Below are 15,843 nucleotides of genomic sequence, written 5' to 3'. Positions count from 1 at the left end.
AAGAAAGGGGCGGGGCTACAAAGATCACGACCTGTTAACGCGTTGTTATTGGTTAAAAATTGTCACGCCCTTTAACAAGCAAACAAACCAATCTGGAACGAGAGACGTCACCGTTCTCAACTCTCATTGGCCAGATTTGCAATCCATCACATTGTTTGACAGCACGTAAACACACCCACCAACACCAGCGTTTCTTTGCTAGAGTGATTAAACAATAAACATGTTCATCCGCATCATAAAGTAGATTAAAATATATAACTGTCTTTGCGTTTGTGCTCACTTTACACGTGCACATTGACATGTTCTCTGTCTGCGGCCTCACTAATATAAATTCATAATTTCATATTGAATATGTTTTTACCAAGCTTCGTATTTATAATTTAATAAATGTTTGAGGCATAATTTCTTTCACTACGTGTTAAATTTGTTTACAAAAAGCCTTTATTCAACATTTCCTAGAGAGTCAAAGCGACTAACTGCTGTAACTCGTGGCTCGTAAACACAGTTTGGATGCTAACGAGGGTGAAACCACATTTTACTACCCGATTAACTGATACCCTAATGTCTTCAAAACATCACATTTTCGATAAACATGTATCATGTGAACGTCACAGACGCAAATGTAGTGTTTTCATGACTCACATGGACATGAACCGTGTGTGGCACCTGAAGATTGATGTCAAGAAAGAATCCGAATTATCTGGTTAAAGTGATTGAAGTCACTCAAGCTTCTGCCGCCTGGTGGAGCGGATGATAAACTGCGCTCCATTTTCTACCACGAGTCGTATTATAATGCCAACAGACTCAAAGTTGCTTCAAATGACCTCATGGACTCAATCCCAAAACGACACAAACGTTAAAATGTTCAAACTCAAGCAAAAGTATTAATTATGTTAAATGTGTATAAGGCAAGTATCAAATATGTGATCGTCAGCTCCCTCTTGTTGTCAATAACTTTATTATCTTCATTAAATGAAACAAGTTCAAGGTGGTCAGTCAGATGAGAGGACTGAGATTTAAGTTCATATATCTGAAAACAAAAATGTGATTTTGTCAAGATCTCGAGCAGCTAACAGCAGAGTTTCAGTAAATGATCCAGATCAGCTCGCAACTGATGGGGTAAGACAAAATGTCTGATGTGTTCAACTCAAAGTCACATGTCCAAAGATTAAACTTGTACTTTTGTTCCTTCTAAGCATTTTTAGAAAGAGAAGAGAGCAAAGTGTGAGAAGAGAGGGGAAACTGTCATGAAAGGAAAGGAAAGGTCAAAACACAGTGTCATCCCAAATCATGTATTGACCAAGATTTAAACAGACAATCTTTACACAATTCTTAAAACATGTATTCTTACCTTCTTCTAAGTATTCTTGTTCAAATTCCAGATTTTTACTGTAATATGCATTTTAAAAAGTTTTAAGTGTACAATTTTTGTCAAGAGTGAACAAACTTTTCACATAGGCAAACTTTTAAAGCATCATAAGTTCTTTAACATTTTTCTTGTGCATGTACTTTGGATAATTAAGCATATGTCAAACGTGTAAAAAACTGTAACCCTGAAAGACAGAACCTTCACACTTTTTCTTTTATTTATTGTTTCAATTGTGCTTTGAGCAGGACAGTTATTTAAAACATGTTGGACATTATTAATGCCTGCAGTACAACAGAATTTAGAGACTGCTGGTAAACAAGTTCAAAACATTTACACGTTCAATTACTCTCTCATCCAAAAATAAACATGCATACACAACCTCAGTAGATTCAGATTGATTTCTCAGTCTACATTAGCTTTCCACTGTCCCGTAACTGACGTGGAGTTCACAGTGAGCTCTCGTGTTCTCAGAGAGAACTGCACTAGAATGTCCGACTGCTTCGTTTCTGGAGATTTAAATAATTACATAGCATATGCTTGACTTTGTGATTTCAGCTGTCCTGGAGAAGGTCATAGGATCCACTGGAAATCACTTGATGCTTGTCTTCACTCTTTTACAAAAGACAAAACAGATCCATTTTAATGAACATCAATTTGAACACATTTATTTGAGGAAAGGTTACAGTCTTGTAAGATATGATAAAAGTTCCCAGCCAGCTAACAATTTTTGGTTCCCAAAATGGTCTGGGAACGTTAGTTTCAACCTTAAAACAACCACTAGAGAACGTTATGTATAAATCCTCTTTAGGTTATTACAAAAATAAATAAATAAATAAATAACTCTCTCTGCATGTTCTGGGAAGGTTATAGTTACAAAAATTACTCCTAAAATAACCATTATAGAATGTTTTGTGTAGATTCTTTTTAGGTTCTTACCAAAAACCCTGCCACATTCTAACCTATAGAGATTGTTTCCAGGACATACTTATATACACATGAACCATATGGGAATATTAGGGGAACGTTCTGTGTTTCACTTACCTTTGAGTCAGTGACCGCTGGAGTTTGTTCTTTTGTGGCAGGTTCAGAGTCATATACAGGATTAATGATGTTTGGGCTGGATTCTGATGGGTTCACATCTTCCCCTTCATCCTCCTAACATTACAATAATTATATATAAGCACACCACATATAGACAAAAAGGGCATGTATGTAATAGGGCTGTTAATCAATAAAAATATTTCATTGCAATTAATAATTTCAGTAATTATTGGGTTTGGCAGTTTGTGGATGATGTTCGATTTATAAATACATTAATAATAAATAATAAACTGTTTTATCCATAAATAGTAAACTTTTACTGCCCTAATATATAAATGTGAACACAAACAAGATGCAAAGACAAGGATTACCTTAAAGTAGTGGAACTGGAATGGCTTTGTTTTATGTGTGTAGAAATTGTATCCCACAAATCCAGTTGCTACGATGAGGATGATGAGCCCCAGGATGCCGATGCCCATCCCAGCCTTATGACCTGGGTGGATGGATGGAGGTGGAGGGGGAGGTGCTTTCAAGGGGCCTTGGAGAACATGGATGACCCCATTGGATGCAAAAATGTCTGAGTCTATGACATAACGGTCATTGATGTATCCAAAGGAGGTCTGACGTAGGCAAGAGAGTGATGACAAGCAGATCAAAGAGAGTTTGTTCATATAACTCAAATTACTTAATGAAATAACTTATATCCTCACCGTTACTTGAGGGTTCTGGAGATCCGGGACGCTGGTGATGGTCAGGCTGTGTCCCAGTCGTGTTCGGACATGAGTGATGTTAATAAGTGCCTGCAGTACTAAAGCCCTCCCATCCAGTAGATGGTGCTCTATGTCTCTGCCACTCAAAGTCTGTTGAACACATAAGGGATATTATCCAAGGGGGTCTGCAGAAAATTTTAAGGACTGTTTACATTACATTTTTTTGTACAAAGTTTATTTTTAGTGTTGTGTTGTCAAAGTTCATGTTAACTTAAAATATTTCTGTCATGACAACTCTCAGTGTTTGGCATGGTAATGGATATGACATATGTGATTATGTTTTGTCTTGACAGAATATATCTACTGCACTGCTGCTGCTGTTATTGCTGCTGCTCAAGAGAAAGTATAGGACTTGCTACAGCCAATACATACACGACACACTGCTGTGAGCAAGTAAGACATGTTGCGGCTACATAATAGCATTCATGAATTACCCGTAGCAGATCTATACAGGTGGAGCAAGGGAGGGTGGAGGGTTTCTAAAAGCATGCTGCAAACTGCAACAGCAAATGCTGACCAAGTATTTGAAAATTGAAGAGTGATGGTTTCTGATACAGCAGGAACCAATAAGCTGTGCCCTTTAGAGAATTATGTGATTGCAAGCAGACTGAGTTAAAAGAACTATCAGCCTGTGCCACCTAGAGTTTCATGACAGAACTTTGTAAAAAAAAAAAAAAAAAAAGTGATTAACGTAATATATAGGTGCTGGTCATATAATTAGAATATCATTAAAAAGTTGATTTATTTCACTAATTCCATTCAAAAAGTGAAACTTGTATATTATATTCATTCATTACACACAGACTGATATATTTCAAATGTTTATTTCTTTTAATTTTGATGATTATAACTGACAACTAAGGAAAATCCCAAATTCAGTATCTCAGAAAATGAGAATATTGTGAAAAGGTTCAATATTGAAGACACCTGGTGCCACACTCTAATCAGCTAATTAACTCAAAACACCTGCAAAGGCCTTTAAATGGTCTCTCAGTCTAGTTCTGTAGGCTACACAATCATGGGGAAGACTGCTGACTTGACAGTTGTCCAAAAGATGACCATTGACACCTTGCACAAGGAGGGCAAGACACAAAAGGTCATTGCAAAAGAGGCTGGCTGAGCTCTGTGTCCAAGCACTTTAATAGAGAGGTGAAGGGAAGGAAAAGATGTGGTAGAAAAAAGTGTACAAGCAATAGGGACAACGGCTGGAGTCAGTGCTTCAAGAACCACTACGCACAGACGTATGCAAGGCATGGGTTTCAGCTGTCGCATTCCTTGTGTCAAGCCACTCTTGAACCAACAGACAGCGTCAGAAGCGTCTCGCCTGGGCTAAAGACAAAAAGGACTGGACTGCTGCTGAGTGGTCCAAAGTTATGTTCTCTGATGAAAGTAAATTTTGCACTTCCTTTGGAAATCAGGGTCCCAGAGTCTGGAGGAAGAGAGGAGAGGCACACAATCCACGTTGCTTGAGGTCCAGTGTAAAGTTTCCACAGTCAGTGATGGTTTGGGGTGCCATGTCATCTGCTGGTGTTGGTCCACTGTGTTTTCTGAGGTCCAAGGTCAACGCAGCCGTATACCAGGAAGTTTTAGAGCACTTCATGCTTCCTGCTGCTGACCAACTTTATGGAGATGCAGATTTCATTTTCCAACAGGACTTGGCACCTGCACACAGTGCCAAAGCTACCAATACCTGGTTTAAGGACCATGGTATCCCTGTTCTTAATTGGCCAGCAAACTCGCTTTTCTGAGATACTGAATTTGGGATTTTCCTTAGTTGTCAGTTATAATCATCAAAATTAAAAGAAATAAACATTTGAAATATATCAGTCTGTGTGTAATGAATGAATATAATATACAAGTTTCACCTTTTGAATGGAATTAATGAAAAAAAATCAACTTTTTGATGATATTCTAATTATATGACCAGCACCTGTATATATAATTTTAATATGCTGTTTTGAGATGATATTCATTTTGAAAAGTGCTTTACAAATAAATACAAATTAATTTGAAAGCATTTCTTTTTATATGTGCACAAAAGTTCAAAAGTCAGTACAATTTTTAGACACAAAGTAAATATTTTAAAGATAATAATTTAATAAATTGCTTTGGTTTTAATATTGTGACAGCATAAAAGTCAATTATATAATTTTGACAATAATAATTTGTATTTATAATATTACACTTAATGTTCTCTATAAAATATAATTATGGGGTTTAAAAAAAGGTTTTTAAAATCTGTCCACTGTAGTGCAAGTCATGCATCAATGGGTTGTGAGAATGTAAGTGGAATAACATTTTACTTTAATTTTTGTTGCCATTCGGTATAAATTCAAAGTATAATAGGCAGATGTGGGAGTCACCTGGTTGCTATAGAGGCCATCGTTATCAGGTACAAACAGAGTGGACTGGATAGTAATATTACTTAGGCGATTCACAAACTCTTTTCCTGATGCAGAAGTTGAATAATTCAGGATTTGCTGAAAAAGACAGAGCAGTCAGATATCTATATCCTAGAAGATTACATATTCCTATAAATAAACAATTTCAATGCTTTAACAAAAAAAAAAACAAGCTTCACATTTAAGATTTCAAACCAAAGTCCATGTAAGTCCATTACAGCACAATTTTTGTTTCTTTTACACACTGAGGGACTAGTCAAAACAATTAATTATGTCAATAGCTGAAGCTCTACTCACAGACAGGAAGTTAGACAGTGTTGGTCTGCTTGAGAGAACCTGTAACAAGTTTCCTGTACAGGAGTATCCGTCACCGATGTAGCCAGTTTTACACTCACACTTCACATCTGAAACACACACAATCCGTCTGAACCCAAACTTGCCACTGTCTGTATACACAGCTTCACATATATCCCATGAGGACTTTTACCTTTCACTCTATAGCAGAACGTGTCCCATGTCTCACTCAGGTTATTGCGAATGCCATAGTCCACAATACCCACATGTCCAAAGCCACATTTTGGGTTAGAGAAGCTCATGGGATACGCTACCCTCGCTTTGTCAAGCCAGCCTGCTGCGCACAAGCTATAACCTGCCTGCAGGACAAACGTAAGAGAAAAGACACACAATAACATTCAGACAATGAACCCTAATGCTACAGCAGCCTAAAATGATTGTGTTACTTTAAGAGCGGCACCTGCTGGGCATATGACAGCTGCGTGTAGGTAGCGATAGTTCCTCCTGCCTCCTTGCAGGCCTCCTGTGCCATTGTGTAGTTGAGTTTGTATATTCCCTTTGAGGAACGATAATGGAAAACTCCTAATGTTTTATCTAAACAAAGGAAAAAATCATTAACTTTGTTTCAAAACCTAGTGATCCGCCTATCCTTTCTTCTTGCCATGGTTACTGCAAGGGGATCCTGGACCCCCAGGGCATGCTGGAGAACAGGGTAATGTTCTTCAACTGGCAAAATAACTGTTTTTCTAAATACAGTGGCTAGAAAAAAATCTACATACCCAGTTAAGGCTATTCCACAAACATAAGATATTTTGTTTTGGCTAATTTCTAAGACATCATTGCATGTGTTCTTTGTTGAGACGACAATGGATTGCAATAAGCTCAGTAAGGAAAAAAATTATCCAATATGGTACACAAGTCAAGAGAAATGTTGATTATAAATATTTCATTACCGTACTGAAAAACCATTTATTAAAAATAATTATTTTTTAAATGTAAAATAAATCATTTTTAATTACATTTAATTGTATGTAATGAAAAAATTTAATAAATAAATTATAATAAATTATTTAAATAAAATGTAAATTAAATTCAATTCAGAAATCATTCTAATGTGCTGATATGGTGCTCATTTGTTATCAATTATTATTGGTGTTCAATTATTAACAATGGTGAAATGTTTTTGCTGCTTAATATATTTTTGTACTAACCATGATACATTTTGTCGAGATCTTTGATTAATAGAAAGCTCAAAAGGACAGCATTTATTTGAAATAAAAATCTTTTGTAACATTATAAATATCTTTACTGTAACTTTTGACTGATTTAAATCATCCTTGTTGAATAAAAGTATTAATTTATTAAAAAAAAAAAAAAAAAAAAAAAAAAAAAACTTTTGAATGGTAGTGTATCATGGGTTACACAAAAATATTAAGCAGCAAAAACAACATTGATAACACTAAGAAATGTCTCTTAGTCTTACCAAATCAGCATATTAGAATGATTTATAAAGGATCAAGTGACACTGAACACTGGAGTATTGATGCTGAAAATTAAATTTTGCCATCACAGAAATAAATAACATTTAAAAATATATTCAAATAGAAAATGTAGTTTTTTTTATTATTAAAAATAAAGTAACTTTTATAAAAATATGAGTAGGCAATAGTGCATATGAAGAATTCATACCCTCATAGTGCAAGTCCGTGCACTGAGCATCAGAATGGCACTGTCCGTTATCTTGTAGACAACGATTGACTGGCAACACCTTTGCTTCGCAATCAATCCCATCGCCGACGTAGTTGTCCTTACACTCGCATTTCCTCTTTCCCTGGTGACCAACGCACATTACATATGCTTATGGATGTGTAATCCCCATATAAAAATCAAATCCAGTTTAAAAAGCTGTAATGAAAGCGAAAGCTTACAGCTCCAGTCATGGTGCAGATAGCATGTTCGTGACACCCGCCATTTTCACCATCCGCACAGGGGTCGACAGGTGTGCACACAAACCCATCGCCGGAGTAACCTTTAAGACACGTGCAGGTGACCTTCTCCCCCTTCTGACTGCACTTTGCATCCTTAGAACAGCCACCGTTCCAGTACTTGCACATATTGGCCGCTGCAGAAGAGAAAGAAGTGAGTGGACAGTTTCTCCTGTTGTTTTATCATCACTATTACTAATGAGATCTTAATGTATGTACCTGTACAGGTGATACCGTCTCCTTCATAGAAGGGTTTACAGATACAGGTATTATTTTCCATGCAGACGCCCTTCTCATGGCAAGCCGGATTGCAAACAGGAACATCGGCTGAAGAAATGCATGCAGAGTGAACTGGACTTGCAGGTATAAAGCAATTCTTGTCTTTATCTAGTCTGTTATATAACACCAAAACAAAAAGAGTAATGAGAAGGTCTGTACCTAATTTGTTCTCACATAGTGGACCAGTCCAGCCTTCTTCACAAAAACATGAACCGGTACCTTTAGGACCCTCATCACATGACCCATGTTCTGTGCAGTTGCAGGCTTAGGAAAAGAGGAAATAAACCTACTATATACACATACATATGCACACACATATACATATAATTGTTTTAAAAAAGCTTACCTTTGCAATCCGGTCCAAAATGTCCATCCACACACAGTTCACAGGCTACACCTGTAAATCCAGCATCGCAAGTGCAGGTGCCATTGCCTAAATGATCCTCGTCACACTTGCCATGGTTACTGCAAGGGGATCCTGGACCCCCAGGACATGCTGGAGAACAGGATAATGTTCTTCAATTAGCAAAATAACCGTTTTTCTAAATACAGTGGCTAGGAAACATCTACACACAGTTATAATGAGGTTTTTGAGATAGCAATAGTTCAAATTAGGATATATGTTAACAGTTTACTGTGAATAGTACAGTAAGACACTTCTTACCAAGACAGTCCCTGCCATAGTACCCTGAACAGCACTTGGGCTTCCATATGACCACTGTACATGTTGACTGACATCCTGAATTCCTAGACGTCATTGAATCTGGAAGGACACACTTTTGTTCTCCCTAGATTGAAAACAAAATTAAATTGGATAAAAAAAAAACATTATCTAAATAACTTTTTTATTTATTTATTTTAGTATTATTTTTTGCATGGTGCACAAGCCCTATTTTAATGATCTAATTGCATAGTCTAAAGAGCAATGCGCAAGTGCACTTAAGGTGTGTCCGAATCCACTTTTGCTAGTTTAACGATGGAAAAAATGGTCCAGAAGGGTTGTTTCTCTTAACGAGTAATGGGTGTGTTTTAGGTGTAACGTGCAATCTCCCATTCCCTTTAAAAGCCAGTTGTGCTCGCGCCATGGTGGAATTTGCAAGCGGAAAAACTGAATGCTTCTCTAGCGAGGAAACAGATCTGCTCGTGTGCAAGGTTAAAGCGTGGAGCATCTACGGGACAAGCATTTTTATCATTATGCACACAATAATAATCTTTTACATTGTAATCCTATTATTTTTAATAATTGGCATGTTTGTGTCCCTGTGTGTGTAATAAGCAGAGTGTACGCACGCCTATAGGTGCATATTACTAACGTGCTCTTTAAATAAAAATAAAAAAAATATTGGGCCATTGACTTAGGCCAGGTTTCAGTTGGTCAATGGCGCAGTCTTTTTCAGTTGCCTCAAAATAGCAACGCGCCAACAATAAACCCAAACACACCTCGTTTTCAGACCAGCATGCCAATGGGTGCACAAATGGGCTCAAATGCATTTGCTATTTAAACAACGTGGTGCAGGACGTGAAAATAACTGCGTCGGGCTGAAACTAGCAAAAAACACTTGTGTCGCACCTGGCGCTGCATTGCACCAGGTGTATGATAGGCCACATGTCTTTTAGCTTTGAGGACATCCATATCTATCCAAAATTGTAAAATTAATAAGAGCAATCTAGATACGGTATATAGCAAATTTTCAAACACATTCTTCATATTTTCTCCATAATATAATAATGTTAGGTTTAGATTCAGATGAAGATGAAAATTACCTTTGGCTTGCTTCCAAGCGGGCAATCTGCAATGGCACGACCACAATACCTGCAAGCCAACTACAACAACAACAAAAAAATTACACAATTTTTTCAAGATACCACAAAGAAAGGTAGATTGATTCGATCCGACTTCTTTAGCATTAATGCAAATTGCACACTACGTACTACACAATATGCAAATCATACAATGCTACATTTGCTGCATTTCCCTTTAATTCACTCATTTTTTATGCCCTTCCCTCATTAACTTCCCAGTCTCGTTCACTCGGATATATGTCATTTCTTACGTTGTACGAGTGCCCACTCAGTGTTTAAATGGAATGCCTTAAGCCTTTGATCACTTGGAATCTGCTATGGAGCTGATTTAATATTTACCATTTTTTCCTTGTGAATTTGTTTTATGCACCATTCTATAGGTCTGTATATATGCTTAAAGGCAGTTGGAAAATCTATAAAAAATTATACAAATGAAAATAACAATATAATAAACTGTAAACTCAGCTTAAGGTAGCTACAAGTATAATGCAGTTAAATGTCAAAATAGCTCCAATATCATACACTAGATTTGTGTGGGGTGGGGGTAAATTAAGTGCAATCTTGACGTCACAATTGTGTTGCATTGTATGTGGTCTGTGGATCTGCCTAGGAAGTGTACATATTGAGTAGACTCGCTCAAATTTGAGGGGTCAAGGGTCTGTCCAAATAAACGTCCCTTGCCCACATGATGAAGCAATATGCACTTCAAAATGGCGGCGGGGAGAAAAGTTTACGAGTGTTTATCTAAAAGTGGAGTGTTAATCGCAGCTAATGTTGTTTGATGTAACAAGTGAAAATAATTTGAACTTTGTTAGGACTCACAGTGAAATCAACGGTGTGCTTATAATCACAGCGCCCCCCAAGGCTCGGAGGATTCAGCAGACAGTTAATTCCATAAATCATGCCTCCGTTGAAATTAAGGTTTCTCTTTACAATCCGACAGCTTTTATGGTTCACATAAAGCTCCCCCTGAAAGATAAATATGCATAACACGATGCATGGTTAATTAAAAAAATAAATAAAATCAAATAAATATATTTGTGTCTCAAAAAGTACTTACTATATGCTCTTCCCCCATGCAGTCCACTGACAGATCTGAGCCCTGTTCAGTTTTTAAAGAGCTGGCATGTATGAGCTCTGCAGGCAGGAACTAGCAAACACACAATAAATTGCAATACATTAAAATGATGCATTAGGGAGCCAACAGTGAATTTTCTGTCATTGCACCACCATGCCCTTGCCAAAAAAATTTTAAATACACTAGATAGAGACCAACCTTGGTGTCACGCAGGATGTGGTATCTAAGATACTCAGCTAGCTGATCACGGTTATGCATCGCATACAGGAAGTCTTTCTGCTCTTGGGCCAGGGCGGCCATTACAGCGTCCGTGGGCATGAACAAGGTGACAGGCTGATGAACTGGGTCCATCACCAACTTCAACGTGTCTGTGTCCTTTAAATGAACAAGGTAATATAAAACTTTGTTGGAGTTCATTAGAAAATAGAGGGTTCTTATAAAAAATAACAATTAATTTAATATAATATTCCAAAAACGGACAAGAACTTTAGCCAAGTTTTGTGTAGAGAACATTTTAGTAGAAAAAAGGACATTTTTGCTTATTTTACCTCAAGGAGCTTGTAGAATGTCTTGAAGCCATGGATATTGACCACTTCTGAAAGGTTACGCTTTCAGAAAAAAAATTAAAATGTCAAAATAAAATCCATCAGTGTCATTAATGTTCATAATTGCTTGATTGCTTTATTACCACTGGCATGAATCATAAAATAAATGATGACTATTGTCAAGAGTTTTTTTTCATGGGGACATACCGGTGTGCTGTCTTGTTCCTTGTCTTTCTGAATCTGGAAACTGGGAGGCACTAGGACAGTGTCAATCTCATGGAAGATCCCGTTGCTACTTTCCAGATCACTGAACACCACCTTGGCTTTGTTATTGATGTATATAGAATCCTGGGAACAAATATTGAGTTAAACACCTACTTCATGAAGTCATCATACGCAGTGTGCATCAGGTACACTGTACCTCTGAGAATGTAACGGTGAGGATGTCACCATTAAGTGTGGTCAGGTTACGAGGCTGCATGAGATCTTCTGGCAGGAGGGCACGGCAGGCCACTATGTGATACCTCAGGATTTTGGCATTTTCAGAACGCGTCCGCTTTTCAGAGTCCTTCCACTAAATAAAAGCAGGACTAATCAGTAACATTAAAGAAACCCACTATCAAATCACTATATCCTCTTACTATTCATGACCCTTATTAAGAGACAGATATCATGAAGATCATTTAAGTGAATCACAGAAAACCTGTTGAGAACATGTCCATGTCATATTTTAGCTTAACATCTGAAGAAGTTTAAAGATCATTTTTAAGACATTTTTTTAATGACAATTAATCATATTTTCCTTTTCTATTCTTGAGTTTGGTTCAGTGACAATCTAATTTTTCTGGACATTCTTTGGATGTTTTGTTTTTATTTCCTGACTTTCATGAAACTCCAATCACATCACACTTGATGTATAATCTTCCAGCCAGTCATGGCACAAGCTGATAGGTTATCTACTCTAATCTGTCAACCAATCAGCTTGCATCCTGTGCAAACGAGCTAATAGGCAATTCATTTGTCAGCCAATAACACTGCATGTGCCTTATACCACTAACATTTAAATAGCCAGCTTCAATATTTGCTGTAAGATGGTTCACTGCAGTGTATCAACAATTTTCTTGCTCATGGACTTGTAAGTGGATTTTTTTCTTTCTGTTTTTAAATGTTGAATTCAATCAAGCTTATATTTGTTTCCTGGTATTTTTTTGTAGGAGGTAATTTTTCTTTCATCCCTTTGATATCCTGCCTTTGCTAATGGTAAGCTTCTGCGTTCTTGATGTCAGACAGAAGTGTTTCTCACTAGGTAAGTCTCTGCCAAATTGGCTCAAAAACACATAGCTGGTTCCAAAACTGTTGAATTCTTTTCTTTGTGGAACAAAAGATTGACATGTCTCAGATTTATTCTTCATACATTGGAAGTCATTGGGCTCAATGTTTGGTTCCCAAAGTTCTTAAGTCTTTTGTGCTTTGCAGAAGTCATACAGGTTTGGTGTGACATGAAGGTGAGTAAATGAGAATTTTTTTTTTTTTTTTTTTTTTTTTTTTTTTTTTTTTTTTGAAGATGGGTACCTATCCCTTAATTCACTAAGCTCTATATTTAAGCCACTTGGTTGTGCAGCAAAGCATGCATAGCAAGTCAAATATTTAACTACTTTGAGTTACCACATACTTTAAATTTGACTTGGATTCAGCTTACCACCAGTCCCATGTAAAAATCTCCTAAATTTCTAAGTATATACTAGGTAAATCCTCCTAAACTTAAGTAAATACTTAAATAGTCAATATTTTTAAATTATCCAATTAAGCTCCTGACATTCACATTCTCTCATTGGTCACACAGTTGCAAGAATAATCTGGATTTCTGGATTGATTACTCATAAAATGTGATTAACTCAGAATTAGAAACATAATCTGACTTATCTGATCTAAACGGTTAAATCTTTTACTGAATACAATGCAGGGTGTGTAGAGTCATGGTTGTCTATTCCTGCTCCTGAAGGGCCATAGTCCCTGAGTTTTGCTCTGACCTACCCTAGCGTACTTGATCCTGAAGACCTTGATTATCTGTTTCTGGTGTTTAATTAGAGTTGGAGCTAAACTCTGCAGGATTGAACACCCCTGATTTAGTGATGTGTAAGTCTCCTTTAAACTTCAAAACCTAGACTTTTATTTTACTCTTTTGTAGCAGCTTAAGATCCCCTTTTTTTTTTTGGTAATCCATATTTCGGAGTATTCTAAATAGCACAGCACTCTTTAGGTTATGCCACTACGTCTTAATTGGTTTAAGGTTAAAACTCGGGAAGATGCATCTTTCAAACATTCTCTAGTTGATTTACTTGTACTTTGGGTCATTGACCTGTTGCATCTCCAACCTCTCTAAACATCTAGAGATTCTGTTAAACCATTTGTGATCAATGTATGACTTCCAGTAACCAATCTTTAAGAACAGATCTGCCAGTAATCTCATTAATTGACACCATTTAGCTTTTGGTGAAGTTGTAACACTTCCAAGCCTTTCCTATCAATGTTCTCAAGTGTACAACTGTTTAAGTGAGATTGTCTAAAATTTGACTTGAATAAGACCCACATTTGAGTAATCCAGGGGTTCCTAAACGCATTCCTGGAGCTTCCTCAACAATGCATATTTTGCATGTCTCCTTTGTCTGACAGGCCCATTTCAGGTCTTGGAGTCTCGAGTAATGAGCTGATGATCTGAATCGGGTGTTTTATTAAGGAGACATGGGAAACAAAGCAGTGTTGGGGAGGCTCGAGGAATGTGTTTGGGAACCCGTGGAGTAATCAATGCAGAAGTCAGATTTTCAAAGGGTTCACAAACTTTCTTGCCATTGTATTGCAACTCTAACTCTTACCTCAGGTTTGCTGTAAGCATCTGAATTGGGTACAAAGACTGTGAAAGGGCCACGACTTCCGAGTTCAGGAATATTATTCCTCTGTTTAATAAATAAAAAAAAAACTCAGAATTTCAGGTTAAAAAAAAATAAAAAATTGCTTAAATTTGAAGATTAAAGATTCAGCTTACCACCAGTCCCATGTAAAATTCTCTTAAATTTCTGTTTCGGATCTCCTAAAAAGAAAAATTAGTTGAGCACTTAAGGTATTTTCACTTGTGTGCCTGTTTATATTTTGCTGTATTTCTAACCTTCTTCAGGGTGCCTTTGCAAGTCTCTCCATCTCCAATATAGCCAATCCAACAAGTGCAGTTCCTCTCCAGGGGTCCTGTCATGGTGCATTCGGCATACCTGTGGCATCCTCCATTTTTCTGACAAAACAAGTAATTGTGGTGTTCATGGTTTGTGAGTGAGTGCCACCATGTAGTTTATGTAATACAGTGGTGGTCAACTGATGGCTTCTGAAATTAATTTAGAAGTTGGGTCTGTTCAAGTCAAACCATTGACATTCTAAACATTTAGTAACCAATGATTAAATCTTGAGGACAACTGTGGTTTAAGGTTGAGTAGTAAAGCCAGTTGAGAACTAATGTAGTCATTTTAATACAATTATCAAAAGCATGTACCTCCAGACAGACGTTGATTGCTTCACATTGCTTTCCATTCCCAGAAAAGCCTGGCTTGCAGTAACATGCTGACTGGGAGATGGAGAGAAACTTTGTATCAATTCAATGTTTTAAGGGTGAGTCTTCAATCATGTCCATGTCACACTTCATTTCAAAATTAAATATTGTTTAATAGTCTTGTCAGTTTCATTTTGTGACTTTCATACTTATGCTGATTTTGTCCAGTTCTTCACTAATGCAATATAGTAATGAATTTTGTACATTACAGTAGTATTAGTACAGCCATTACTTTAAGCTGAATACAATTTAAAGCATTGTATCTTCACCCAGACATGAACATTCTGTCACTTACTCCCCATCACTTGCACTGTGGCTTATCAGAAGCAGTTGTGTTGTTTTGAGTGAAATGTGATGTGGACATGGTTTTTGTGAGATTTACCTAAATTGTTTGCTGGCTTTGTGGATGGTCTGTATATTGGTATCCTACCTTATTAGGACCTGTATGAATGCAGTCAGCATCTACATGGCATTCTCCGTTATTACCAGCCAGGCATGGATTGATGGCTTCAGAAAGACATACACGCATTACATTATTAAATTGTTTGCCTTTCTTTGAAATGCACAATAGAGTACATTCACTGTTTTTTTTGACATTTAAACCTATTGGACCGTGGTGTCGTGAGGGCCATGCACTACCAGTTGAGTACACCACCCTACAAATAGAGTATTAGACACTTAC

The 15,843-nt window shown here is 37.0% G+C and overlaps 1 protein-coding gene and 1 long non-coding RNA gene across 2 annotated transcripts in view; one reads left to right on the top strand and one right to left on the bottom strand.

Annotated features, from left to right (window-relative positions):
* Positions 1-1,563: 1,563 nt before the first annotated feature.
* The window catches only part of stab2 (stabilin 2), a 36,483-nt gene continuing 22,203 nt past the window's right edge, over positions 1,564-15,843 (bottom strand). Inside the window, exons 43-68 of the mRNA XM_048157384.1 lie at positions 15,592-15,668; positions 15,105-15,176; positions 14,730-14,849; positions 14,610-14,654; positions 14,440-14,520; positions 11,988-12,140; positions 11,774-11,914; positions 11,570-11,629; positions 11,220-11,396; positions 11,004-11,093; positions 10,766-10,912; positions 9,905-9,964; positions 8,805-8,928; positions 8,487-8,636; positions 8,300-8,404; positions 8,081-8,188; positions 7,805-7,998; positions 7,566-7,707; positions 6,337-6,470; positions 6,070-6,235; positions 5,880-5,986; positions 5,544-5,660; positions 3,121-3,270; positions 2,782-3,030; positions 2,411-2,524; positions 1,564-1,980 (exon numbers count right to left, since the gene is read on the bottom strand). Of these exons, the coding sequence (XP_048013341.1) occupies positions 1,921-1,980; positions 2,411-2,524; positions 2,782-3,030; positions 3,121-3,270; positions 5,544-5,660; positions 5,880-5,986; positions 6,070-6,235; positions 6,337-6,470; positions 7,566-7,707; positions 7,805-7,998; positions 8,081-8,188; positions 8,300-8,404; positions 8,487-8,636; positions 8,805-8,928; positions 9,905-9,964; positions 10,766-10,912; positions 11,004-11,093; positions 11,220-11,396; positions 11,570-11,629; positions 11,774-11,914; positions 11,988-12,140; positions 14,440-14,520; positions 14,610-14,654; positions 14,730-14,849; positions 15,105-15,176; positions 15,592-15,668 (3,143 nt within the window). The 3' untranslated portion in view covers positions 1,564-1,920. The remainder of the gene's footprint in view (positions 1,981-2,410; positions 2,525-2,781; positions 3,031-3,120; positions 3,271-5,543; positions 5,661-5,879; positions 5,987-6,069; positions 6,236-6,336; positions 6,471-7,565; positions 7,708-7,804; positions 7,999-8,080; positions 8,189-8,299; positions 8,405-8,486; positions 8,637-8,804; positions 8,929-9,904; positions 9,965-10,765; positions 10,913-11,003; positions 11,094-11,219; positions 11,397-11,569; positions 11,630-11,773; positions 11,915-11,987; positions 12,141-14,439; positions 14,521-14,609; positions 14,655-14,729; positions 14,850-15,104; positions 15,177-15,591; positions 15,669-15,843) is intronic.
* LOC125246444 lies at positions 12,320-15,830 on the top strand. The gene is made up of 5 exons (XR_007179873.1): positions 12,320-12,701; positions 12,781-12,872; positions 13,043-13,071; positions 15,149-15,220; positions 15,600-15,830. It is a non-coding gene; the product is annotated as an uncharacterized LOC125246444 (long non-coding RNA).

This window comes from Megalobrama amblycephala, linkage group LG14, assembly GCF_018812025.1.
Source record: "Megalobrama amblycephala isolate DHTTF-2021 linkage group LG14, ASM1881202v1, whole genome shotgun sequence".
In the NCBI taxonomy this organism is placed as follows: Eukaryota; Metazoa; Chordata; class Actinopteri; order Cypriniformes; family Xenocyprididae; genus Megalobrama; species Megalobrama amblycephala.
This window is presented reverse-complemented; position numbering and strand designations above follow the sequence as displayed.